General features: G+C 43.0%; 1 protein-coding gene and 1 pseudogene across 1 annotated transcript; both read right to left on the bottom strand.

Annotated features, from left to right (window-relative positions):
* Positions 1-35: 35 nt before the first annotated feature.
* LOC118643770 (MRN complex interacting protein) lies at positions 36-20,303 on the bottom strand. Its single transcript, XM_036282164.1, is given in 8 exon segments — positions 36-163; positions 166-274; positions 276-521; positions 4,477-4,543; positions 7,339-7,457; positions 8,567-8,661; positions 18,443-18,506; positions 20,271-20,303. Coding segments are annotated over 8 exon segments (861 nt in total).
* Positions 20,304-27,091: 6,788 nt separating this feature from the next.
* LOC118616281 lies at positions 27,092-27,364 on the bottom strand (annotated as a pseudogene).
* Positions 27,365-27,684: the final 320 nt, after the last annotated feature.

Here is a 27,684-nt window from a genome sequence, read left to right as displayed (position 1 = left end):
CAAACACATCTACATAATAACATACTAGTCTCAGTTCACAGAACATCATCAAAATCCTTGCCAGTGTTAAAGAGGTCACACTGTAGCATGAGCTGCGAATCCTGTGTCCCTTTGACCAAGGGCCCACCCTCTGCCTGAGGGCATATGTCCCTCACTGCTTTAGGGTCTCCCTGAAGGGCTTCTTGGGCCCAGACATAGGAGTGTGTGTGGCCCAAGGAAGCTGGAGTGTACTAGGTGTCCTGCTGAGTCCCCCTGTCCTTTGCTGTTTTAGCCCTAGGGGTCCCCTGTTCAGCCTGTGCTGCCTCAGATGCCCTGGGGTCCCTCTGCAGGGGTGTCGGGCGCTCTGTGTCTACATGTGAGCTGTTTTCAGGTGGCAGAAAAAGTCGTTCCCATTTAGAAGATTTGGCCCTGACCTGCTGTGCAGGACACAGTGGTTCCACCCAAGGACCAGTGAACTTCCTGGTGTCCCGGTCCTCATGACTGCTTCCTTCTTTGACCTTCCCTGCCAGGCCAGCATAATCCTGCAATGGAGACAAAAGCAGGAGATGGCCACATCCTGTGTTCAGAAGAATGAGTGCCAGTAGTCTGGCAGGACCAGGGGACAGGAAGAGAAGGGTCGCTGTGCTTGCCTCTCCTTCTGAATTCTGGTGCTTTCTGCTCTGTACTCTGTCTACTAGCTAGTCCTCAGTCTGCAGACTAGGGACATACTTTGATTTTGAGGGTTAGTACAGCAGAACGAATAAATGCCCTTTATCTCCCTCCAAATTCTCTGCCAAATCCCACGACCAGGCTTTCCCAAAAAGGAAGCTATGTAATCAGACACATCTTCTGGGGACCTTACAATCAGGTAAGGGATTGCCTGAGAGGAGGGGTGAGCTGGGAGAGACCTAGAAGCCATCTATCTGCAAAGGGACGTAGACACCATCCTGCCTGCTCACTGCCAGGCACATGGGAAGGTCCACAACCATGTTGAGGGGTTTGAGGCTGTGTAAATGGTTGCATAGAGGCTCGCTCCTGTGGGATATGCCAGTGGCACTGGGACCTGGCCTTCTCTCTACCTCAGGAACCAGATGCATTGAAAATTGGGTTCTACCTACAAAGTAATTTGAAAGCAATGACAGGCAGGATCCTGAGTCACTACTCCCAGGCAGTATGGAAGAGCTCTGTGGTCTGCTGTCATTGACTCAGCTCTGCCACTGGCTTGCAGTGACTTCAGAGAACCTTAGCTAGCCTAGTTTCTCACCTTTAAAACACAAGAGGCTCGGGGGAAGCATTAAACATGATAACACAGGTGAAATGTTTGGCTCAGGGACTGGCCCATCAGTAACTGTCATTAACATTATTCTATAATTTGGAGATTTGGGACCCTGTCCTTACTTGGGTCACATAGTGAGTGCAACACCAACATTTGGCTTCTGCCTCCTGGCTTTGAGCCAATGCTCTATGCCACCGCCTGAAACTGTCCAGGCCTTGGTCTGTGTTGGGGAGTGGCTGTAACAAGATGCCCAGCAGAGTTTTTCTGCGTGGGCACCCATGGCTCTCATGACAGCATAAAGTAAAACCTGTGTTCTGGGCCCTAAGAGTGCAGTGGGCTCTGCTAGATTTGAGGCATCAAAAACAAGGGCAGATCCTGGGCAAAGAAGATGCCTCAGTGTACAAGAACACAACTGCCTCCATGAAGGCGAGGATGGAAATGGTTCCTTGGAGACCCAGGTTAGGGCCCACGCTGGACAGTCTGCTAAAGGCACTCCACACAGAATTAAGAAATGATCCTGAGTCAAAAAAGCCCTACTGGTCATGCCTCTGAAACATCAAAATACCCTTTTGACCAGGAGTTAATATAGAGGATGAGCATTGCAGGTAAATGGTGCAGGCCAGAGAAAGGAATTGGCTTCAGACAGAGAGATAAGACGTCCAGGTGGGAAGTTGGGCTTTCTGGGGGTAGTAAGGAAGTCTCAACTTCAGTTGTTGATAAAGCATGATAATTAAAAAGTCCTGTGTGAGCTCTGGCCGGTTTGGCTCAGTGGTTAGAGCGCCAGCCTGCGGTCCAGAGAGACCCGGGTTCAGTTCCCGCTGAGGGCGTGTGCCTTGGTTGCAGTTTGTCCCCGGCCCTGGTTGGTTGTACGGGTGGCAGCCACTCGACGTGTCCCTTTCACATCGATGTTTCTCTCGCTCTCTCTCTTCCTCTCTCTCCCTACCACTCTATCTGTACAAAAAAATGGAAGAATGTCCTCAGGTGAGGATAAAAAAAATAAAAAAAAATCCTGTGTGAGACTTCCGGTCAAGACGGCGGGGTAGGTAAACACGGTTTCGCGTCCTCCCACAACCACATCACAGTTACAACTAAACTACAGAACAACCATCATTCCAAACCGCCTGAAATCATCCTGAATGGAAGTCCTACAACTACGGAATTAAAGCAGCAGCCACATCCAGACTGGTAGGAGGGGCGGAGGCAGGAGGGGCGGAGACGCGAGGGGCTGGTCCCACACCAACGTGTGGCGGATAAAAATCAGGAGAACACCTCGGCTGGGAAGGTCCTTCCTGAGGACTGAGGGGGTCTCCGTACCATACCAGGTGTCCCGCTCAGGGTTCCAGTGCCAGGACGAGAATCCCCATAACTTCTGGCTGGAAAAACCAGCAGGAACTGAGGCCCAGGCAGCTCCTTAAAGGGCTCGTGCACGGACTTATCGGACTCTCTCCCTCTAAGCTTGGAGGGAAGGCAGCTCGAGGGGCACCAGAGACATACAGGGAAGAACTGAGCTGTTTGGCACTGGAGCGAGGGCTGGAGAGGGGGTTTTCTCCAGGACAAATGTGCTGTCAGAGGCCTTTGTTCCTTTGGTGAGTCCTTCCCTGGGGCGACAGACAGCCGCCATACCTGGGACTCCAGCAACCTGGCTCACACTGGTAGCCCCGCCCTGCTGACTCCCTGAGGCCCCGCCCCACCCAACTTTCAGGCCCAACCAAGCTGTTGCCATTTGCTTAACCATAGGATTGGCCTGTCTTGGATCCTGCTTCAGGTTTTTCCTAAATTCTTTCAAACGAGCAGCATCTGGTCTCAGCTAGCCCCATACCTCTCGTTAAGTAATATACAGAAACAAACACAGGGAGGCAGCCAAAATGAGGAGACAAAGAAACAGGTCCCAAATGAAAGAACAGAACAAAACCCCAAGAAAAGAACTAAGCGAAATGGAGATAAGCAACCTAACAGATGCTGAGTTCAAAATACTGCTTGTAAGGATGCTCAATGAATTTAGTAAGGGCCTCAAGAGCATAAAAAAGGACCAGTCAGAAACGATGGATGCACAGTCAGAAATGAAGGAGGCATTAACTGAAATAAAGAATAATTTACACAGATTCAGTAGTAGAGGACTATTGAAATCCAAGAAGCAAACCATCGATTTGGAATATAAGGAAGCAAAAAACGCCCAATCAGAACAGCAAAAAGAAAAAAGAATCCAAAAAAATGAGGATAGTGTAAGGAGCCTCTGGGACAACTTCAAGCGTGCCAACATTCACATCTTGGGAGTGCCAGAAGGAGAAGAGAGAACAAGAAATTGAAAACCTGTTTGAAACAATAATGGCAGAAAACTTTCCTAACTTGGTGAAGGAAACAGACATACAAGTCCAGGAAGCACAGAGAGTCCCAAACAAGATGAACCCCAAGAGGCCCACACCAAGACACATCATCATCAAAATGCAAAAGGTTCAAGACAAAGAGACAATCTTAAAAGCAGCAAGAGAAAGGCAGCTAGTTACCTACAAGGGAGTTCCCATAAGGCTGTCAGCTGATTTCTCAAAAGAAACTTTGCAGGCCAGAAGGGAGTGGCAAGAAATATTCAGAGTGATGAAAAGCAAGAACCTACAACCAAGATTACTCTATCCTGCAAAGCTGTCATTTAGAAGTGATGGCCATATAAAGACTTTCCCAGACAAGAAAAAGTTAAAGGAGTTCATCACCACCAAACCGTTATTATATGAAATGATGAAGGGTCTTTTTCAAGAAAAAGATAAAATATATGAACAAACAAAATGGCAATGAATACATATCTATTGACAATGGAACCTACAAACAAAATGAACAGGTAGAACAGAAACATTCTCATAGATACAGAGAACATTTTGTTGGTTGCCAGATGGGAGGGGGGTTGGGGGAATGGGTGAAAAAGGTGAAGAGATTAAGAAGTACAAATTCATTGCTAGACTGACAAACCTCAAAGGGAAAGGGGTTGGGGGTGGTGGTGGGAAGAAATAAACCAAATAACTTATATGCATAACCAATGGACACAGACGATAGTGTGGGAAAAGGCGGGAGGGGGGTGGGAGTGAGGAGGAGGAGGTCAATGGGGGAAAAATGAGGAACATCTGTAATACATCCTACATTCAACAATAATGATTTGAAAAAAAAATAAAAAATCGTGTGTGCACTCAGTGGTTAGTTGGATCAGAATAGAAATTGTTTCCTCAATCACTGACCTTCTGGGTTTCCAAGGTGAACTCAGAGTCCCCCGAGACCTGGCCATCAAGATTGCATGGTGGTGTCCTGGCCGGTTTGGCTAAGCGGTTAGAGCATTGGCCTGCAGTCTAGAGAGACCAGGGTTCGGTTCCCGCTGAGGGCACATGCAGTTTGTCCCTGGCCCTGGTTGGTCGTGCGGGTGGTGGCCGCTCGGTGTGTCCCTTTCACTTTGATGTTTCTTTCTCTCTCTCCCTCCCATTCTACCTGAACAGGAGATGGAAAAATGTCCTCGGGTGAGGATTAAAAAAAAAAAAAAAAAAAAGATTACATGGCTGATAGACCATGCTCTGGCTCCATCTCTTGGCAAGAGGGAAGGTGCTGTCAAGAAACCAGTCTTGCCCTGGCCGGTTTTGCTCAGTGGTTGGAGCGTCGGCCTGCGGTACAGAGAGACCCAGGCTCGGCTCCCACTAAAGGCACGTACCTCGGTTGCAGTTTGTCCCCAGCCCTGGTTGGTCGTGCGGGTGGCAGTCACTCGATGTGTCCCTTCACATCAATATTTCTCTCTCTCTCTCCCTCCCGCTCTATCTGAACAAAAAATGGAAAAATGTCCTCGGGTGAGGATTAAAAAAAAAAAAAAAAGAAAGAAACCAGTCTTAACACATGGGACTACATCAAACTCAAAATCTTCTGCACAGCGAAAGATATAATCATGATGGAAAGGTTACCCACTGTATGGGAGAGCATAATTGCCAATGATATATCAGATAAGGGGTTAATTTCCAATATATAGAGATTGCTCATACAACTCAACAAAAGGAAGACAAAGAACCCAATTAAAAAATGGGCAGAAGAACTAAATAGACACCTCTCCAAACAGGACATACAGATGGCCAAGAGACATATGAAGAAATGCTCAGCATCATTAATCATCAGAGAGATGCAAATTAAAACAACAATGAGGTATCACCTCACAACTGTCAGAATGGCCGCCATCAGCAAATCATCAAACAACAAGTGTTGGCGAGGGTGTAGAGAAAAGGGCACTCTAGTACACTGCTGGTGGGAATGCAGACTGGTGCAGCCACTATGGAAAACACTATGGTGTTACCTCAAAAAAGTAAAAATCAAATTGCCATTTGACCCAGAGATCCCATTTCTAGGAATATACCCTAAGAAGCCTGAAACACCAATCAGAAAAAATATATGTACCCCCATGTTCACAGAAGCACTGTTTACAATAGCTAAGATCTGGGAACAGCCCAAGTGCCCATCAGTAGACGAATGGATAAAAAGCAGTGGTACATATACACAATGGAGTACTATGCAGCTGTAAGAAAGAAAGATCTCCTGTCCTTTGAGACTACATGGAGGGACCTTGAAAGTATTATTCTAAGTGAAACAAGCTAAACAGAGAAAGACAAGTATCATATGATCTCACTTATTTGTGGAATATAATGAACATAACAGTCTGGGGAATGGGATAGTCCCAGAGACGTGGAAGTGGGGTACAGACTGACTCCCCAGAAGAAGGGGTGGTGGGGGAGAGATAAATTACAGAACTTATATGCATGTATACATGAACAATGGACATGGACAACAAAGCTGGGGACAGGGCAGGGAGGGAGGGAGAGGGCGAAATCATTGGGGATAAAGGAGAAACATCTGTAACAAAAATAAATTAATTAATTTAAAATAAATAAATAAATAAATAAATAAATAAATAAATAAGAGAGAAACCAGTCTTGGCTCTGGCCAATGTGGCTCTGTTGGTTCGGCAGCATCCCATGTACCAAAAAGTTGCTGATTCAATTTCTGGTTGGGGCACATGCCCAGGTTTGGGGCTTGATCCCCTGTAGGGAGCATGCAGTAACTGTAATTAACAATCGATATTTCACTCTCACATTGATGTTTCTATCTCTCTAAAAATCAATAAAAATATAAATTAAAAAACCCACAAAGCATTATGCTTACAAAAAAAAGAATATAGTCCTATCACCACTGAGTCACTTGGTATGATGCCCAGCACAGACAGAACGTTGTTATCCTGTACAGCTTCCTAGGGGGCTGCTCAGTTCCTGACCCACTGCCAATACGAAGCTGCCCAGTAACATCCAAGGCAGTCCATTTCTCTGCTCATGGCTTATAGTAGCTAGAAAGTTCTTATTTTGAACTGAAATCTATCTCACAATAAGCACTTGCTCCATAAGAGGCACCTGGTCTAGATGAGGCAGTGCCTCAGAAAATTCACTATGTCTTGCTCGGCCATTGTGGCCCATACACCAAGAGGTCTCTGGTCCAATTCCTGATCAGGGCACATGCCCAGGTTGTGGGCCAAATCCCAAGTGGGGGGCATGCAGGATGTTGATGTTCTCTCTCCTCGATGTTTCTCTCTCTCTCCCTCTTTCTTCCTCTCTCTCTAAAATGAATTAAAAAAAATTTTTTTTTAAAGTTAATCCCTAAAAGAAAATTCACTGTCTGGAGAAGAAACCTATAAAGGTCAGTTCTTTCTTGCTCTAGGCTAAATGCTTTCAGTCCTATCAGCTGCTTTGGCCACACTTCACTTTGCCAACTCTGCTCATATAATAAATTCTTCCCTGAGGTCAGTGCAGTCTAGATGTTCAGATTTAAATGAGCATAGTAAAGGTGCCTATGCTGGCATCCTGCCCAGCCCTCACCTAAATACCAGCAGCACCTGGTACCTGGCCAGGCCAAGGAGAGCCCAGCAGTGACGAGCCCACTGGCTCACGCCACTGAGGCTTCTCTCATGATGTTGGCCACTACAGGTCACTCATCAGTCCCCCATCCTTAGGTCAGCATGGGCACGAGCTAGATTAGTGACCGGTTGGCACCATTTTCTAGGCAGGTGGGAAGGAGCATCTGACTTCTCTTTTTTGGTTGAGGGCCATCTGTTGAAACACACACCTCCTTCCAGCCCCAGCTCTTTAGAGCCTCTTTCCAAATACTTCAGCCGGCAGTTCTCCGAGGGCTGTTTTTTTTTTCCCTACCGGATTGGGAAATAAATTTATTCTCAGAGTTGGAAAGCAGGCACGTCTACTGAAAATCCCCACCCCAACTCTAGGGCCTGAGGAACTCAGGACCCACGTCTACCCAACTCCAGAAAAGGCATTTGGCTGGATGGTAATGGGACACATACGCCCTGAGACACCACTAGTGATAGTGCACAGCAACACACCTTGGGAAAATTGCAGGGCACAACTTGTCAAAAACTCTGTAAATGTCCATGCTCCCTGGCCCAGTGGTTGCAAACTATGACAAAGGCACAAAGATACTTATGAAAGTGTTATAAAAATAGCAAATATTTAGCCCTGGCCGGTTTGACTCAGCAGTTAGAGCATTGGCCCATGGACCAAAGGGTTGTGGGTTCAATTCCTGGTCACAGACACGTACCTGGGTTGCAGGTTTGATCCCCAGCCCTGGTCAGAGTTGTATGGGAGGCAATCAATTGACGTGTCTCTCTCACATCGATGCTTCTCTCTCTCTCCCTCCCCTTCCACTCTTTTTTTTTTAATCCTCACCCGAGGACATTTTTTGATATTTTGTTCAGATAGAGTGGGAGGGAGAGAGAGAGAGAGAAACATCAATGTGAAAGGGACACATAGAGTGGTTGCCACCCGCACGACCCAACCAGGGCCAGGGACAAACTGCAACCGAGGTACATGCCCTTAGCAGGCCGACCCTCTAACGGCTGAGCCAAACCAGCCAGGGCTCCCCTTACACTCTTGTCTAAAATCAATGGAAAAATATCCTCGGGTAAGGATTTACAACAACAAATCAAATATTTATAGTGGCAAAAGTTTGGAAACAACCTAAATGTGCAATAAAGGAATAAATATTGGCACATCCATTATATCCTGTAGATGGTTTTTAAAAATTAAAATAATTGAAAACTATATAGAAACATGTGAAAACTCCAGGATGCAAACAGTATGTTATGATACGAATGATGTAAAATTAAGGCTGTAAGTGGACAAAATTGGAAATGCAGACCCAAATATGCAAGAAGAACTGGTGTGTTAAAGTGGTGTATGCTTAAGGCATACCACGGAGCTGGCCCAGGTGGCTGGGCTGACACAGGTGATGCTGGCTTACCTGCAGATTCACATGCTCAGCCTGCCCAGGACCTTCATTTTTCTCAGCGTTTACAGTTTCTTCCAGAGACCTTAGGGAAAGATTGTACATGTATCCTTTATAAAATGACTAGGAAACTGAAAGACAGGCAGGTGAGAAGAGCAGGATGCGGGGATTTAGTAACTTAATATTTTAGCTATTGTTTCGATGTGACTCAGTAATCTTCTAGCAGTTCAGAAGGCCTGAGCAATAGGAATGTTCTTCCCTCGTATTTAGCCTGGTTGAGCCCTCAATCAACAGGAAAAGTGACCCAGAAAGGGCAGATGCTTAACCTAGAGAGACCACAGTTGCATCCTGGCTTTTCCAATGACTGGCTGTCATTGTGATGGTGTGACTTTGGGATTATTACTATTTGCTCATCCACAAATGGGGATAATACTGCATGGGTGATTGTGAAGATAAATAAGACGTGTACACATACCTTACTTAGGGCCTAGAATACAGAAATTAATGTCATCTGGACTCCTGTAGCATAGGGAGTCCTTCCCACGAGCAATGGAGATGTCCCCATCACACAGGGCCATATGTGAATCTTTTTTTTTTTTTATCCTCACCAGAGGACATTTTTCCATTTTTCGTTCAGGTAGAGTGGGAGGGAGAGAGGGGAACAGATTGAGAGAGAGAAACATCGACGTGAAAGGGACATCGAGTGGTTGCCACCCACACGACCCAAACAGGGCTGGGGACAAACTGCAACCGAGGTATGTGCCCTTAGCGAGAACCGAACCCGGGTCTCTCTGGACCGCAGGCCAACGCTCTAACCGCTGAGCCAAACTGGCCAGGGCTCACTTATTAGTGTTTTTGATTGCTGAGTAGCATTCCATTGTGTGAATATGATACAATGTTTATTCATTCACCTCTGATGTATCTGTATGTCTAGCTTTGCACCAATGTCATATTCTCTTGATTACTGTTATAGTAAATCTTGAAATCAGGTTGTAGATGTCTTCCAACTTTGTTCTTCTTATCAAATTTATTTCAGCAATTCTAGGTCCTTTGCATTTCTATATAAATTTTAGGATGAATGTGTCAGTTTTACAAAAAAAAAAAAAAGGCTGCTGGAATTTTGATTGGGATTAGGTCAACTACAAAATCAATTTAGGATGAACTGTCATTTTAATGATATTGAATTTCCCAATCCATGAACATGTTATATCTCTTCATTATTTAGATCTTTAATTTCTCTTGGCAATGTCTTATAGTTATTACTGAACAGATCTTACACATTTTTTGGTTATATTTATGCCTATATTTAGTTATATTTGGTATATTTATACACATTATTTGGGTATATAAGTATTTCATTTATTTTTTTAAAATTTTATTTTTTAATTTAATTTTTGTTACAGATGTTTCTCTTTTTTTACCCCATTGACACCCTCTTCCCCATCCCCACCACCCCGTCCCTGGATTTGTTGTTCATGTCCATTGGTTATGTGTACATACATATAAGTTCGGTCGTTTATCTCCTCCCTCCCCCCCCCCCCTTCCAAGGGTTGTCAGTCTGTACCCTATTTCCATGTCTCTGGATCTACCCTATTCCTCAGACTGTTATGTTCATCATATTCCGCAAATAAGTGAGATCATGGGTTGTTTGTCTTTTTCTGCTTGGCTTGTTTTGCTTAGGTTAATACTTTCCATATCTCTCCATGTCATCTCAAAGGATAAGAGATCTTTCTTTCTTACAGCTGCATAGTACTCCATTGTGTACATGTACCACAACTTTTTTGTCCATTCGTCTACTGATGGACATTTGGGCTGTTTCAAGATCTTAGCTATTGTAAATAGTGCTGCTACAAACATGGGGGGAGGGTACATATATTCTTTCTGACTGGTGTTTCAGGCTTCTTAGGGTATATTCCTAGAAATGGGATCTCTGGGTCAAATGGCAATTCGATTTTTAATTTTTTGAGGTAACACCATAGTGTTTTCCATAGTGGCTGCACCAGTCTGCATTCCCACCAGCAGTATACTAGAGTCCCCTTTTCTCTACACCCTCGCCAACACTTGTTGTTTGATGATTTGCTGATGGCGGCCATTCTGACAGTTGTGAGGTGATACCTCATTGTTGTTTTAATTTGCATCTCTCTGATGACTAGTGATGTTGAGCATTTCTTTATCTGTCTCTTGGCCATTTGTATGTCCTGTTTGGAGAGGTGTCTATTCAGCTCCTCTGCCCATTTTTTAATTGGGTTCTTTGTCTTCCTTTTGTTGAGTTGTATGAGTACTCTATATATTTTGGAAATTAACCCCTTATCTGATGTATCATTGGCAATGATACTCTCCCATACAGTGGGAGATGGTTGTATCTTTCGCTGTGCAGAAGATTTTGAGTTTGATGTAGTCCCATGTGTTCATTTTTTCCTTTGTTTCTGTTGCCTTAGGTGATGTATCAGTGAAAATTCTGCTGCTTATGATGTCTGAAATTTTGCTGCCTACATTTTCTTCTAGGATTTTTATGGATTCATGGGTCACATTTAAGTCTTTTATCCATTTTGAATTTATTCTTGTGTATGATGTAAGTTGATGGTCTAGTTTCATTTTTTTGCATGTAGCTGTCTAGTTTTCCCAACACCATTTATTAAAGAGGCTATCTTTACTCCACTGTATGCTCTTGCCTTCTTTGTCAAATATTAATTGAGCATAATGTCTTGGGTCCATTTCTGGGTTCTCTGTTCTGTTCCACTGGTCTATATGCCTGTTCTTGTGCCAGTACCAGGCTGTTTTGATTACAGTCGCTTTGTAGTATAACCTGATGTCTGGTATTGTAATCCCACCTACTTTGTTCTTCTTTTTCAAGATTTCTGTGGCTATTCGGGGTCTTTTTGGGTTCCATGTGAACTTCTGAAGTATTTCTTCCAGTTCTGTGAAATATGTCATTGGTATTTTGATGGGTATTGCATTGAATCTATAGATTGCTTTGGGTAATATAGATATTTTAATGATGTTAATTCTTCTAATCCATGAACAAGGTATGTGCTTCCACTTTTCTATATCTTCCTCTATTTCTTTTTTCAATGCCCTTCAGTTTTCTGCAAATAGTTCCTTTACTTCGTTGGTTCAGTTTATTCCTAGGTATCTTAATTTTTTTGTCACAATGGTAAATGGGATTGTTTTTTCGGTTTCTCTTTCAGTGAGTTCATCATTGGTGTATAAGAATGCCGCTGATTTCTTGACATTAATTTTGTATCCTGCTACTTTGCCAAATTCATTTATTAAGTCTAGTAGATTTCTGATGGAGTCTTTAGGGTTTTCTATGTATAATATGTCATCTGCAAATTATGACAGTTTCACTTCCTCCTTTCCAATTTGGATTCCTTTTATTTTTTTTCTCCTGTCTGCTGTGGCTAAGACTTCCACTACTATGTTAAATAAGAGTGGCAAAAGTGGGCATCCCTGTTTTATTCCTGTTCTTAAGAGAAATGCTTTTAGTTTCTGCCCATTGAATATGATGTTAGCTGTGGGTCTTTCATATATGGCCTTTATTATGTCGAGATATGATCCCTCTATTCTCAGATTGCTGAGCATTTTTATCAGAAATGGATGCTGGATTTTGTCGAATGCTTTTTCAGCATCTATTGATACGATCATGTGGTTTTTATTTTTTATTTTGTTTGTGTATCACATTTATTGATTTGCGTATATTGTACCAGCCTTGCATTCCCAGGATGAATCCCACTTAGTCATGGTAAATAATTTTTACCATGATTTGATTTGCTAATATTTTGTTCAGGATTTTGGCTTATATGTTCATCAGGGATATTGGTCTGTAGTTTTTTTTTTTTTTGTAGTGTCTTTTTCTGGTTTTGGAATTAGAATTATGCTGGCCTCATGAAATGAGTTTGGAAGTTTTCCTTCTTCTTGAATTTTTTGAAATAGTTTGAGGAGAATGGGTGTTAATTCTTTTTTGAATGTTCGGTAAAACTCCCCCGTGAAGCCATCCGGGCCTGGGCTTTTGACTGTGGGGAGTGTCTTGATTATCTCTTCAATTTTCTTAGTTGTTATTGGTCTGTTCAAGTTTTCTATCTCTTCCCGGTTTAGTTTTGGGAAACTATGTGTTTCTAGAAATTTGTCCATTTCGCTTAGATTGTCAAATTTGTTGTCATATAATTGTTCATAGTAGTTGTTAATGATCCTTTGTATTTCTGTGGTGTCAGTTGTTACTTCTCCTCTTTTATTTCTGCTTTTGTGTATTTGGGTTCTCTGTCTTTGTTTCTTGGTGAGTCGATCAATCTTGTTTGTCTTTTCGAAAACCAGCTCTTTGTTTCATTGATCCTTCAAATTGTGTTTTTGGTTTCTATGCCTTTTATTTCTGCTCTGATCTTTACTATTTCCTTCCTTCTACTTGTTCTGGAGTTTTCTTTTTGTTTGCTTTCTAGTTCTTTAAGTTGTGAGGTTAGATAGTCTATTAGAGATGTTTCTTGTTTCTTGAGGTAGGCCTGTAGTGCTATGAACTTCCCTTTCAGAACTGCTTTTGGTGCATCCCATAGATTTTGTGTTGTTGTGTGTTCATTTACATTGGTTTCCAGGAAGTGTTTAATTTCTTCCTTGATCTCCTCGGTAACCCATTCATTGTTTAATAACATGCTATTTAGCCTCCATGGGTTGAAATGTCTTTGCATGTTCTTGTTGCAATTGATTTCTAGTTTCATGCTATTGTGATCTGAGAAGATTCTTGATATGATTTCAATCTTCTTGAACTTGTAGAGACTTAGTTTGTGTCCTAACATGTGGTCTATCTTTGAGCATGTCCCATGTGCACTTGAGAAGAATGTGAATTCTGCAGTTTTGGGGTGTAATTCTCTGTAGATATCTATTAAATCCATTTGGTCTAGTGCTTCATTTAGAGTCTCTGTTTCCCTGCTAATTTTTTTGTCTAGAGGATCTATCAAGTGAGGTCAGAGGGGTGTTGAAGTCCCCTGTTATGATTGTATTGCTGTCGATTTCTCCTTTGAAGTCCTCCAAAAGATTTTTCATATATTTTGGTGCACCTATATCAGGTGCATATATGTTTATCAAGGTTATAGCTTCCTGTTGGATAGATCCTTTCAATATTGTGTAGTGACCTTCTCTCTCTCTAGTTATGGCCTTCATTTTGAAATCTATTTTATCAGATATGAGTATTGCTACCCCAGCTTTTCTTTGCTTTTTGTTTTCTGGAAGATTTTTTCATCCCTTCACTTTCAACCTATGTTAGTCTTGTTGTGAGGTGGGTCTCCTGTAAAGAACATATAGATGAGTCATGCTTTCTTATCCAATCAGCTACTCTGTGTCTTTTTATGTGAGCATTTACTCTATTTACATTTAAGGTGATTAAGGATATGTACTTATTTATTGCCATTTTTGTTTAGCGTGGTTATATTTTTCTTCCTGTTTCTTCTACTAATTACAGCAGACCTTTTAACATTTCTTGCAGTGCTGGTTTGGTGCTAATGTATTCTCTTAGCCTTTTGTTTTGTCTGGGGAGCTCTTTATTTGACCTTCTATTTTGAATGATAGCCTTGCTGGGTAGAGTAGTCTTGTTTTTCATGACCTTGATTATTTCATGCCATTCCCTTCTGGCCTGTAGTGTTTCTGTTGAGAAGTCAGCTGAGAGCCTTATGGGGGTTCCTTTGTAGGTAACCTGTTGCTTATCTCATGCTGCTTTTAGAATTCTCTCTTTGTCTATAATTTTTGGCATTTTAATTACTATGTGTCTTGGTGTGGGCCTGTTTCGGTTCTTCTTACTTGGGGCTCTCTGTGCCTCTTGAACTTGAATGCCTTCTTCCTTCACCAAATTAGGGAAGTTTTCTGTCACTATTTCATCAAATATATTCTCTAACCCTTGCTCATTTTCTTCTTCTTCAGGGACTCCTATGATGTGAATATTATTACGTTTCCAGTTGTCTCACAGTTCTCTTAATCTGTTTGATGTCCTGTTTTTTAATTGTTTTTTTTTTCCTTTTGGCTTTCTGATTGGTTGATTTTATTCTACCCTATCTTCTAATTCACTGCCAGTCCTCAGCTTCCTCTACTTTGCTCTTTAGACCTTCCAATGTGTTCTTTATTTCTGCTATGTCATTCTTCATTTCTTCTTGGTGGCTTTTAGTTTCCCACTGGTTGATTTTCAACATCTCTATGTCCTTACTCATGCTGTTGAGCTTCCTGAAGATCATGGGTCTGAATTCTAGCTCTGTTAACTTGCTTAACTGCTCCTCATTTATCTCATCTTTGGTAAAGTTCTCTTGTTCTTTCATTTGGCTTTTGTTTCTGTGTTTCACCATTTTGGCTATCACAGTGGGCTTTGGAGCCTGCCAAATTTTCCCTGTGGTGTTGGTGTTCTGCTGTTTGTGGCTCCTAGGTTTGGAAGAGTGAGGGAGGACCCACGCTAAGCACCACTGTCAAGTCTTACTTTCCTGGTTAGAGTTGCTAGCCCAGGAATGGTACAGTTATCCTCTAGCTTTTTGCCTGGAGGCTATCAGTAGCGGTTACTTGAAGAGCCTTGGGTTCTCAGTTGAATGAAAAACTTCCTCAGGTGCTCTGTGTAAGAGGATTTCCCAAGGGTGGGGCAGATGCTGGTTGTTAGTGAGCCTCAATTTGCATTTCAATGGCCCACCTGGGTGGGGTTGAATCTTCGAGGGAGGGGCTGCCGCCTCTCCCCAGAGCTCTGGGAAGGAGTAAGATGGCCACCATCCTGCGTGGCTGCAACTCAGCAAAGCCTCTGAGCGCCCTCCAAATCTCGAGTGTCCGCACACAGTTCCAGTCTAGTCAGGCTTCCGTCTGCTGAAGCCCAAGGTGCGTGGCTGTGGCTATTTTAGTGTCTGTCCCAGGTCTGCGCTGTGGAGCCACTTGGGAGTGTAACCCTGAGGGCGCTGCTCATAGTTAAGGCTGCTGCTGTTCATGAGCTTCCAGCCCCTTTTCGTTCCTCCACAGTCCTCCCAGGATCGAGTCAGTGTCCCTGGTTATATGGTCCTCGCAAGCTGCTTTTCTGTTGCTTTTTCCTGATGATTTGTCTTTATTTTAGTTGTAATTGCAGTTTGGTCCTGGGAGATGGTCTGTGTGACTTCCATTCACTCTGCCGCCATTTTGGAATCCTCAGTATTTCACTTAGTGATGCTGTTATAAATGACATTTGATTTTCAAAATCATTTTCCAATGGTTTACTGCATTTATATGAAAATAAAATTTAATTTTGTATGTTGATCCTGTATTCTTGTGATCTTGCTAAATTAACTTATTAGCTGTAGTAGCTTTTGTGTAAGTTCATTAGGTTTTCCTACATCTACTATTTCATTGTCTATTTTGGGGTTTATTGTGTTTCCTGAATCTAAGAATGTAAACCTTTGATTCTGGAAAATGCTCAGTTCTTTTTTCTGCAAATATTGCCTTTGTCTTTATTCCTGCCGGAATTCTACTCTGTTCCCTCCATGTCTCTCAACTCATATTTTCCACCTTTTTATCTTTCTTTTTTTTTATCCTCACCTGAGGACATGTTTCCATATTTTGTTCAGATAAAGAGAGAGAGAGAAACATTGATATGAAAGGGACACATCGAGTGGTTTCCACCCACACGACCGACCAGGGCCAGGGACAAACTGCAACCGGGGTACGTGCCCTTAGCAGGAACCAAACCCGGGTCTCTGGTGGACTGCAGGCCGACACTCTAACCGCTGAGCCAAACTGGCCAGGGCTTCACCTTTTTATCTTTCTATGCTGCATTGTGAATAATCTCTTCAGGTTTATCTTTTATTTCACAGATTCTGTCTTCAGCTGCATTTAATCTATTTAGCTCATCTACTGCAATGTTAGTTTCAGTGACTATACTTTTCATTTCTATAAACTTTTTGGCTCTTTTTTCTAAACTACTCGGTTATTTCTTGCAGGTTCTTGCTCCTATTACCAACCTTTTCTTTTATTTCATGAAATATAGTAAACATACAATATTATGAATTCTGAAGTCTTTGTGGGTCTGACTTTTCTGTCTGTTGTTCTGCTTTATTTTGCTCATGGGACGTGCTTCCTTGAGTGTTTAATAATTGTGAACATGTACTTCTTGGCATTTTATCTGTGGGAATTCTCTCAGGCCTGGTTGAAATGTCTTGCTCCAGAGAGGAGCTACATTTATCTCTGCTTCTGGGAACAGTTTGAAAATAAATTCTCAGCTTGAAGCTTTCACACAGTGAATGTAAAAGGCTGAAAAAAATACGTGGCAGCTTCCTTGTGCTTATAAAATCCCAGAGCAGGCCTAGCCAGTGTGGCTCAGTGGACTGAGCATCGTCCCATGGACTGAGAGGTCCCAGTTCGATTCCCAGTCAGGCCACATGCCCGGGTTGCGAACTTGAACCCCAGTTGGGGGCATGCAGGAGGCAGCTGAACAATGTATCTCTCTCATATTGATGTTTCTATCTCTCTCTCCCTTCCTCTCTTTCTAAAAATTCAATAAAAACATATAAAAAAATCCCGGAGCAATATTCTCCCTCTTCAGCCAATGCCAAGGTCAACACAGGCTGGCTTCCTGCTGCAGAGGGGGTGCATTTCTAGTTCATCTGTACACTGAGGGTATAGTTCTTTGGGGACTCAACTTTATGTGGCAGTCTCCTAATGACCTTCCCACATCGAGTGAGCACTAGGCTTAGGCTTTGTCTTTGTCTCCTGCACCACTCCCAGCCTAAATGAAAGCTCTAGGGTGGTAGGCTTCCATTGCCCTCATAGTCCAGGTGGAATTTGGCTTTTGCTTCATTTTTTACTTCTGATAATTATTTATTGTCTTGTCATCTCATCACTGCATTAAAAATATTGTAGCTGGGCTCTCGCTGGTGTGGCTCAGTTGGTTGGAATGTCATTCTATACACTGAAAGGTCATGGGTTCGATTCCTGGTCAGGGTATATATGGGAGGCAATCGATCAATATTTCTCTCTCACATTGATGTTTCTTTCTCTTTCTCTCTCTCCCCTCCTCTCTGTCTAAAATTAATAAAAAACATATCCTTGGGTGAAGATTAAAAAAAAAAACATCTTAGCCCTGGCCGGTTTGGCTCAGCGGTTGGAGTGTTGGCTTGCGGACCAGAGTGTCCTGGGTTCGGTTCCCATTTAGGGCACATACCAAAAAAAAAATCTTAAAATTGGACCAATGTCTCAAAGCTGAGAGTGAAGGTTTAATTCAGTTTTGATTTAAAAAATTGGCCCGGCCAGTGTGGCTCAGTGGTTGAGCGTCGACCCATGCTCTAAGAGTTCGCCAGTTCAATTCCCAGTCAGGGCACATGCCCAGGTTGTGGGCCAAATCCCCAGTGTGGGGCATGCAGGAGGTGACCAGTCAATGTTCTCTCTCATCGATGTTTCTATCTCTCTCTCTCCCTCTCCCTTCCTCTCTCTCTAAAAATCAATTTAAAAAATTATAAAAAATAAAATAAATAAATAAAAAACAAAAACAAAAATTGCCCAGCTGGTATGTCTCAGTTGGTTGAGCTTCGTCCCATGCGCCAAGTAGTCACCAGTTTGATTCCTGGTCAGGGCACATGCCCGGTTGCAGCTGGATCCCCAGTAGGGGGTGTGCAGGAAGCAGCCAATTGATGTTTTTCTCTCTCTCTAAAAAAAAAAAAAAAAAAAAAATCAATAAAATATTTTAAAAAATTGTAGCTAGCATTTTCAATTATTTTACCATTCTGAAGGCACCTGGTCTCCAAAACTAAATTATTTTCAGTGGGAAAATTTTCCAGGGTATCTAATTGTTGCATTGGAAGACCTGGAAATCTAAGGGACTTCACCATATATTTCCACTACACACTCAAGGAGAAAGTAGGGCAACATAATCATGCCCCTTCTCAAACAACCATACCTGGGTGACATCTCTGAAATGGCCCTGCAGCAGGCTTAATTTTTGGATATGGCATCTATAATAAGCATCAGAGCCCTCACCATAAGCCTGAGAAACAAACAAACAAAAATATTAAGTTTAAAAAGTGTTGACAGAGCCCTGGCTAGTTTGGCTCAGCAGTTAGAGCATCGGCCCAAGGACCAAAGAGTTGCAGGTTCAATTGCAGTCAAGGGCATGTACCTTGGTTGTGGTTTGGTCCCTGGCCCTGGTTGGGGTCATGAGAGAGACAACCAATCTATGTGTCTCTCTCACATCGATGTTTCTCTCTCTCTCTCTCTCTCTCTCTCTTTATCTCTCCCTCCCACGCTATCCTAAGATAAATGGGAAAATATCCTGGTGAGGATTAAAAATAAAAAAGATGTTGACAGAATGCTGAGATGCACCTTAGGGAGGGTAAAGCTATATTTTGCAAGGCCCCAAAGTGCCTGAAGCACCATGCAGAAATTAATGACCGACTGCTGTTTCTGGAGTGATTTACAAACTAACAGTCTCAGGCAACTAATAGTTTCAGTCTATCTGGCTGCCCACTAGTACCCCAAACTCTACATAACAAAGCTGGACTCATCCAGCTGGTGTGGTTCAGTGGTTGAATGTCAAACCATGCACGAAGAGGTTGCCAGTTGATTCCCAGTCAGGGCACATGCCCAGGTTGTGGGCCCAATCCCCAATAGGGGGCATGCAGGAGGTGGCCAATTAATGTTTTTTTTCTCTCCCTTTCCCTCTCTCTCTCTCTAAAATAAAAAAAAAGGGGGGGGGATAAAAATAAAGCTGAACTCAATTCCAAACCCCTCACAAAATGGTTAATGAACGTAAGAAATTCAGAAGAGAAGTTACACAAATTGCCAATAAACATGAAATTATACTCTTCACCGATAATCAAAGGAATACTAATTAAAATGATACTATTTTTGTATCATTTTGCTGGCCAGTTTGGCTCAGCAGTTAGAGCATCGGCCCGCAGACCAGAGTCTTGGGTTAGATTCCAGTCAAGGGCATGTGTCTTGGTTTGCGGTTCAGTCCCAGGGTCGGGGTTGTGCAGAAGGCAACCAACCGATATGTCTCTCTCACATCAATGTTTCTCTCTCTGTCCCTCCCACTCTATCTGAAGATAAATGGAAAAGTATCCTCAGGTGAGGATTTTTTAAAAAATGATACTTTTTTTTCATTTAGCAGTCATTCATTTGTTCAATAAATATTCATTGAGCACCTGCTATGTACAACAACATGGATGGACTTAAAGAATATTATGCTCAGTGAAATGGACAAGGTCAGACAGAGAAAGACTAACATATGTGATTTCACTTTTTTTTTTTAATCCTCACCCGAGGACACTTTTTTATTTATCTTCAGAGAGAGAGGGAGAGAGAGAGAAACATCGCGTGAGAGGGACTCATTGACTGGTTGCCTCCTGCACCACCCTGACCAGGGCTGGGGACCAACTGGGACCGAGGTACCGTAACAGAACTTCAAAACAACAGAAGCCTGGGTCCCTGAATGACAATGCCAAGGACAGCTGCCCTGCTGACCTCAGTCCCTCCGAGGACTCTTATTATAAGAGCAAGAGAAACAACTTACTGTGTTTATCCACCACAGTTTTGGTGTCCATTTGTTAATGTGGCCTAGTCAACCATAAGTCATACACCACTGCATGTGCATGGAGGTAGTGAGAGGGTGGCAAAGCCTCCTCAGGGAGAACTCAGAAATACACACTGATGCCTAAAACAAGCAGCAGTCACTTTGCGGGGTGTTTGCCTAGTTCATAAGCCAGCCCTGTTTTCTGGGACCCATCTCAGGATGGGCTTCAGCAGCTACCTTTGCTGACTGATTTTCTCCACCCTCACCCATCCCCAGCTGAGTGGCCCAGAGGTGGACATTTGAGTAAACAGCACCAATCAAATTATTTCTCCCAGGAGTTGATAATTGGGACTTATCTATTCCAGCTGGCTTGAATTGAGATTCTGTGGTCTGTGAGTGGAGTGTATACTGTGAACTGTCTGGAAAGAGAGCGGAAGGGAAAGAGAGGAGGCAGGGAGGGGGAGAAAAGATGATGTCTGCGTTGTTAGCAGCTTTTCAGTTCTTGGAACCAGTTCCTCAAAGGGTCAAGGATGAAGCGTCTTCCAAGTGTTTTTTTTTTTTTTTTTTTTTTTATCCTCACCCGAGGATATTTTTCCATTTATCTTCAGATAAAGAGAGAGAGAGAGAGAAACATTGACATGAGAGGGACACATCGACTGGTTGCTTCCTGCACGACCCCAACCAGGACCAGGATAAACCACAACCGAGGTATGTGCCCTTGGCTGGAATCAAACCTGGGACTCATTGGTCCACGGGCTGATTGATGCTTTACCGCTGAGCAAAACGAGTCAGGGCCCAAGTGTTTTTTTTTGTTTTTAAACTTACCTTTATTGTTGAATGAATTACAGATGTTTCTCTTTTTCTCCCCTTGACCCCCTCCTACCTACTCCCACCCCACTCCTGCCTTCCCCCCACTATTGTCTATGTCTACTGGTTATGCATATATGCATATGTTATTTGGTTTCTCTCTTCTCACCCCACCTCCCCCCTTCCCTTTGAAGTTCTTCAGTCTAACAACCAGTTTGTACTTCTTAATCCCTTCAACTTTTTCACCCATTCCCCCAACCCCCCTCCCATCTGGCAACCAACAAACATTCTCTGTATCTCTGAGTCTGTTTCGTTCTGCTTGCTCATTTTGTATGTAGATTCAATTGTTGATAGATATGTATTTATTGCCATTTTATTGTTCATATCTTTTTATCTTCTTCAAGAAGACCCATCAACATTTCATATAATATTGGTTTAGTGGTGAGCAACTCCTTTAGCTTTTTCTTGTCTGGGAAAGTCTTTATATGGCCATCGAGTCTAAATGATAGCTTTGCAGGATAGAGTAATCTTGGTTGTAGGTCCTTGCTTTTCATCACTTTAAATATTTCTTGCCACTCCCTTCTGGCCTGCAAAGTTTCTTTTGAGAAATCAGCTGACAGTCTTATGGGAGTTCCCTTGTAGGTAACTAACTGCTTTTCTCTTGCTGCTTTCAAGATTCTCTTTGTCATATAACTTTTTGCATTTTGATGATGATGTGTCTTGGTGTGGACCCTCTTTGGCTTCATCTTGTTTGGGACTCTCTGTGCTTCCTGGACTTGTATGACTGTTTCCTTCACCAAGTTAGGGAAGTTTTCTGTCATTATTTTTTCAAACAGGTTTTCAATTTCTTTTTTCTCTCTTCTCCTTTTGGCATGCCCATGATGCGAATGTTGGTATGCTCAAAGTTGTCCCAGAGGCTCCTTATACTGTCCTTATTTTTTTTAATTCTTTTTTTCTTTTTGCTGTTCTGATTGGGTATGTTTTGCTTCCTTATATTCCAAATTGATGGTTTGCTTCTTGGCCTTACCTACTCTACTGTTGATTCCCTGTAAATTATTATTTATTTCAGTTGGTTCAGCCTTCATTTCTGACTGGTCCTTTATTATACTATTGAGGTCCTCATTAATTTCATTGAAATTCTTGCTAATTCATTGAGCATCCTTATAACCAGTGTTTTGAACTCTGTATCTGTTAGATTGCTTATCTCCATTTTGTTTAGTTTTTTTTCCTGGAGTTTTGCTCTGTTCTTTCATTTAGGACATGTTTCTTTGTCTCCTCATATTGGCTGCCTCCCCGTGTGTGTTTCTATGTATTAGGTAGAGTTGCTATGTCTCTGGGCTTCCTAGGGTGGCCTATTGTAGTAGGTGTTCTGTAGGGTCCAATGGCACAGCCTCCCTGGTCACTCCAGCTGGGCCCTCGAGGAGCACTCCTCCTGAGGACTTTACACCCTTCTGTTGTAATTGAGTCTTGATTTCTGTTGGCACGTCAATGAGAGGGTTTTACTCCAGCCGATACGCTGCAAGAACTGGCTATGCCCATTGACCTCCGACCTCTCACTACCTTGGAGGACCAGCTGTGTAGGGGCCCACCACAGAGAGCAAGACTTACTTCAACAGGGCTCTGGTACTCACTGAGTCCACTCATTGAGTGTGTCACTTGTGGAGGTGGTTGGGTGGTGGTGGTTCGATGTGGTCTGAAGCTGTCCACTGGGTGTGCTGGCTCTGGAACACTGCCTGTGTTCTGTCTGGGACCACCAGGCATAACCTACAAAGCGATCAGCTGGTGGCTGTTTCTTGTGCTGGGCAAAGCCAAGCTCTGAGCCAAGGCTGGCTGCTTCTATTGCCGGCCTGGGGCCACTTAGCAAGAGGTATGGGGCTTACTGTAGCCAGAAGCTGCTTGTTTGAGAAAATTTAGGAAAATCTAAAGCAGGAGCCAAAACCAGCCAATACTATGGTAAAGCCATTGGAAACAGCTTGGGTGGGCTCCAAAGTTGGGTGGGGCAGGACCTCAGAGAATCACCAGAGTGGGGCAAACAGTGTGAGCCAGTTTTCTGGAGTCCCAGATATGGTTTCCATCTGCTGGCCTCATAGGGGAAGGGCTCATCTAAGGAACAATGGCCTCCGCCGGCACGTTGGTCCAGGATAGAGCTGCCTCTCCAGCTCTCGCCCTAATGCTGAACAACTCAGTTCTTCCCCATATGTCTCTGGTGCTGCCTCCCTTCTGCACTGGAGCTTACAAGTAAGTCCATGTGTGGGCTCTTTAAGAGGAGCTGCCTGGAGCTCCAGCAGCCGCAGCTTCTTCTTGCTGGTTTTTACAGCCAGGAGGTATTGGGACCTCTTTTCCTGGCACAGGAGTCCTAAGCTGGGAGCCTGATGTGGAACGGGAACCCTTGCTCCTCAGGGAGGACCTTCCCAGCCAAGGTGTCCCCCTGATTTTTATCTGCCACACATGTGTGTGGGACCAGCCTGTCTGTGCCTCTGCCTCTCCTACCTGTCTCGATGTGTCTTCTTTAATTTTGTAGTTGTAGGACTTCCATTCAGATCGATTTTAGGCAGTTCTGAATGATGGTTGTTCTGTAATTTAGTTGTAATTTTGATGTGGTGGTGGGAGGAGGAGAGTACCACGTTTACCTATACACCATCTTGACCGGAAGTTCCAAGTGTTTTGTTGTTGTTTGTTTGTTTGTTTTTGCAACTACAAAAAACCATGGTTGAAAGATACCTTCTGAAACAGGAATTTGACTTCTAGGAAATAATTGGTCAAGTAAAGAAAGGCATTTGTAAGAAGGTTTGTTATAGAGTTGTTCATAAAAATAAAAACTAATATCAACGGAAATGCCCATTGATGTGAAATGGTCATTTATTCACTCAACAAATATTTACTTACCATGTGCCAGGCACTGTGCTAGGTCCTGAGAGTACACCAGTCAATAAAACAGGAAAAACCTCTGATCGTATGGAACTTACAGTCTGAGATGGACAATACTCACATAAACATACTTTGACATAATTTCTGATCAGGATAATGAGAATAGCTAGGTGAAGCCCCAACAATGAGCATAAAGGCCCTGTGAGGGGAGCAGATCTGGATTGTTCCCAAATCAGAAAGAAAAGTCTCTGCCCTGGCTAATCTGGTTCAGCAGTTAGAGAGTTGGGCCTTGGACCGAATGGCTGAGGGTTTGATTCCCAGTCAAGGGCACATACCTGGATTGCAGGTTTGATCCCTGGCCCCACTGGCGCTGTTCAGGAGGCAACCAATTGATGTTTCTCTCCCTCTCCCTCTCTCCCTTTCTCTCTCCATCCCTCTCTCCCTCCCACTCTATCTAAAAATCAATGGAAATATGTCCTTAGGTAAGGATTAATAAAAAAACAACAAAAATTCCCTATGGCTGAAGAAGGAGTGCTGAGATGAGGCTGGAGCAGTGGCATCAGGGGCTAGAGTAAAGGAATGAGAGGCTCAGTAAGGAAAGAATTCAGAACAGTTAGTGGTAAAGAGATCGGGTGGGTCAGTAGATATGGACTTAAAAAGAATCATGATGCTAGGTAAAAAAAAAAAAGAAAAAAAAGAAAGCTCTCTTTAGTCCACACCCTCCCTAGCCTGGCATCTCTTTTTCTTTTTTTAAATTTTTTTCCTTTATTTTAGAGAGAGAGGAAGGGAGAAGGAGAGAGAAACACTGATGAGAGAGAACATCGATTGGCCGCCTCCTTCATGCTCCCCCCTGGGGACTGGGCTCACAACCTGGACATGTGCCCTGGCCGGGAATCGAACCAGCAACCTCTTGGTGCATGGGACAACGCTCAACCACTGAGCCACACCAGCCGGGCTCTTTTTCTTTTTTAAATGTCAAACAGACCACTTTTATTTTATTTATATTATTTAAAAAATGTCTTATTTGATTTTTTAGAGAGAGGAAGGGAGAGATAGAAACATGGATGTGAAAGAGATACATTGATTGGCTGTCTCCTGCACATCCCCTACTGGGGATTGAGCCCACAACCCAGGCATGCGCCCTAATGTGGAATCCAACCAGGACATGACCTGGCATCTTTTGACTGCCTCCATATCCTGAGTCAACCCTGTCCCATAATCCCTCCCCTGTAACCACCTCCAACTGTGCCCACTACCAGCTGGGTCTAATTAATTCTGTCATCTTCTTGCAGGCCCCTGCAAGCATATGTGTATGCACATGTGTTTATCAGTTTCTCTTTCCTTTCCACATGAGCAGAACTGTGAGGGCAAGAAAAACAACATTTTTACCTGTCATTGTCTTTCCTCTGGGTGGCGCTAAAAAGTATTCAATAAATACTTGCTGAATGAATAAACAATTGAAGGTAACTTTCAAGTCACTGTCCCATTCATTTCACTTCCTGAAGGAACAGGAACCTAGGGAGCAGGGGCTCTATCTATATTGAATGAACTTGATCTCAATAGTGAAATGCAGGGACTACCTGAGAAACATGCTTCCTCAGGGCTAGAACCCACCTGCTTCCTGGCATGGGTATTAGATGCCCTGTTTCTTGGGAATTGACTGCTTCTCTCCACAAGATTTGCATGTCCACTTGAGACTCTTTTTCTTCTACAAGGAAATTTCAGAAATATATATAGCTTAGATAATTATTTAAAACAGGTAGAACTGTATCAAAAAATAATAATTTTAATGATCAGTGGGAAGCCCTGGCCAGTTTGGCTTAGCAATTAGAGTGTCATCCTGTGGACCAAAGAGTTGAGTTCGATTCCAGTCAAGGACACATACCTCCATTGCTGTTCTATCCCCAGCTTTGGTTGGGGTCATGCAGGAAGCAACCAATCAGTGTGTGTCTCTCACATTGATGTTTCTCTCTCCCTCCTTCTCACTCTATCTGAAATCAGTGAAAAAATATCCTTGGGTGAGGATTAAAAAAATAAGTAAAAGGCCCTGGCCGGTTTGGCTCAGCGGTTAGAGCGTCGGCCTGCGGTCCGGAGAGACCCGGGTTCGGTTCCCGCTAAGGGCATGTACCTTGGTTGCAGTTTGTCCCCGGCCCTGGTTGGTCGTGCGGGTGGCAGCCACTCGATGTGTCCCTTTCACGTCGATGTTTCTCTCTCTCTCTCTCCCTCCCACTCTATCTGTGCAAAAAATGGAAAAATGTCCTCTGGTGAGGATGGAAATAAATAAATAAATAAATAAATAAATGAAAGATCAATGGGAAAAAATTGAGAGTCCAAAAACAAACCAACACATGAAAAATTAGTGTATTACAGCCCTGGCCAGTTTGGCTCAGCGGTTAGAGCGTCGGCCTGCGGTCCGGAGAGACCCGGGTTCGGTTCCCGCTAAGGGCTCGTACTTCGGTTGCAGTTTGTCCCCGGCCCTGGTTGGTTGTGCGGGTGGCAGCCACTCGATGTGTCCCTTCACGTCGATGTTTCTCTCTCTCTCTCTCCCTTCCTCTCTCCCTCCCACTCTATCTGTACAAAAAATGGAAAAATATCCTCGGGTGAGGATAAAAAAAAAAAAAAAGTTAGTGTATTACAAAGGTGAGGAAAGAACAAACTATTTAATAAGTGGTGGTAGGAAAACCAGTTATCCATATAAAACAAAATCAAGTTAGATCTTGATCAGGTATGGCTCTCAAAAACAATTCCATAACATTTAATTTTGACTTTTAAAAAAATTTGTATTTATTGATCTTAGAGAGAGAGGGAAACATCAATCTGTTGTTCCACTTGTTTATGCAATCATTGGTTGATTCTTGTACGTGCTCTGACTGAAGATGCTCTAACCGAGCTACCCAGCCAAGGTCTTAATTTTTATTCTTGATAAACCTGACTAGATGGCTTCTCTTAATGATATAATACCTTATACCCAGCTCTGAAGCTGTAGAATCACTACCAGCTCTCCCACAAAAGTCAAGAACAAGCCAAGGATCCCCACTATTATTTACCATTTATTCCTGGATGTTTAACCAGTGAAATTTTAAAAGAGAAGGTAATAAAAGGCATGAAAATTGGAAAGGAGAAAAAAAGGAAACCATCATTATTATTATCTTTTTTTTTTTTTTTTTTTACAACCTACATATACTTTATTTACTTCATGAAAATCCTTTTTATGGTACATACAATGTTTTACATAGTTGATTTCAGCTTGGTTCACACTAATGTCCGTGAATTGTATTTGGGTTTCTATGTTTTACTCTGTTCAGTTGCTGCTGTTGCTGTTAGTGTTCGTTCAGGATCAAGGTGGGTACTTTCATATAAAATCTTATTTTTAATTCCTTCTCTGGCTATTCTTTCCTGGATTCTTAGCTTTGCATAATTATACCTACAATGGAACCAGCATCCTAAAGTCACCACGATAAATCCTCCTACTCCAACATCACATGATCTTCTAATTCTACTAGTTAACAAAAAATGTCCAAGGCCAGCCACAACAGATCCTAATGAACCATATAATACCGAGTCCCATGCACAGGGAATGTTCTCAACATTTAAAATTCCTAGGAGTTTAAAGGGCTTCCCCTTCCTGGGTTCACGGGCTCCGGCGCAGCTGCCATGGGGACAAGTGGACGCCTCCGGCCCCGCCCCCACCAAGGGCCGCCAGCCAGGCCCCATCTCCCTGGGCGTAGGTCACCATCCAAAACTATCATTATTTATAAAAGATTAATGAGGTGTTTATTTGTTTTACCTCAAACGCAAGAGAATTAAATGAAAAACTACCAAAACCAGTAAGACAATCTAATATACTGGCTGGGTACAAAATTAATATATCTTAAAAATTAATACAGCCTTTATATAAGCAAACATCTAGTTAGAAAAAGAGCCCATGATAGTAATAAAGAAAATGTTATCAGTAGGCACCAAAGTTGCTTGAAGA

Source organism: Molossus molossus, unplaced genomic scaffold (genome assembly GCF_014108415.1).
Source record: "Molossus molossus isolate mMolMol1 unplaced genomic scaffold, mMolMol1.p scaffold_m16_p_4, whole genome shotgun sequence".
NCBI classification, from domain to species: domain Eukaryota; kingdom Metazoa; phylum Chordata; class Mammalia; order Chiroptera; family Molossidae; genus Molossus; species Molossus molossus.
Note: the sequence above shows the minus strand (reverse complement) of the source record. Positions and strands in the feature narration are given on the sequence as shown.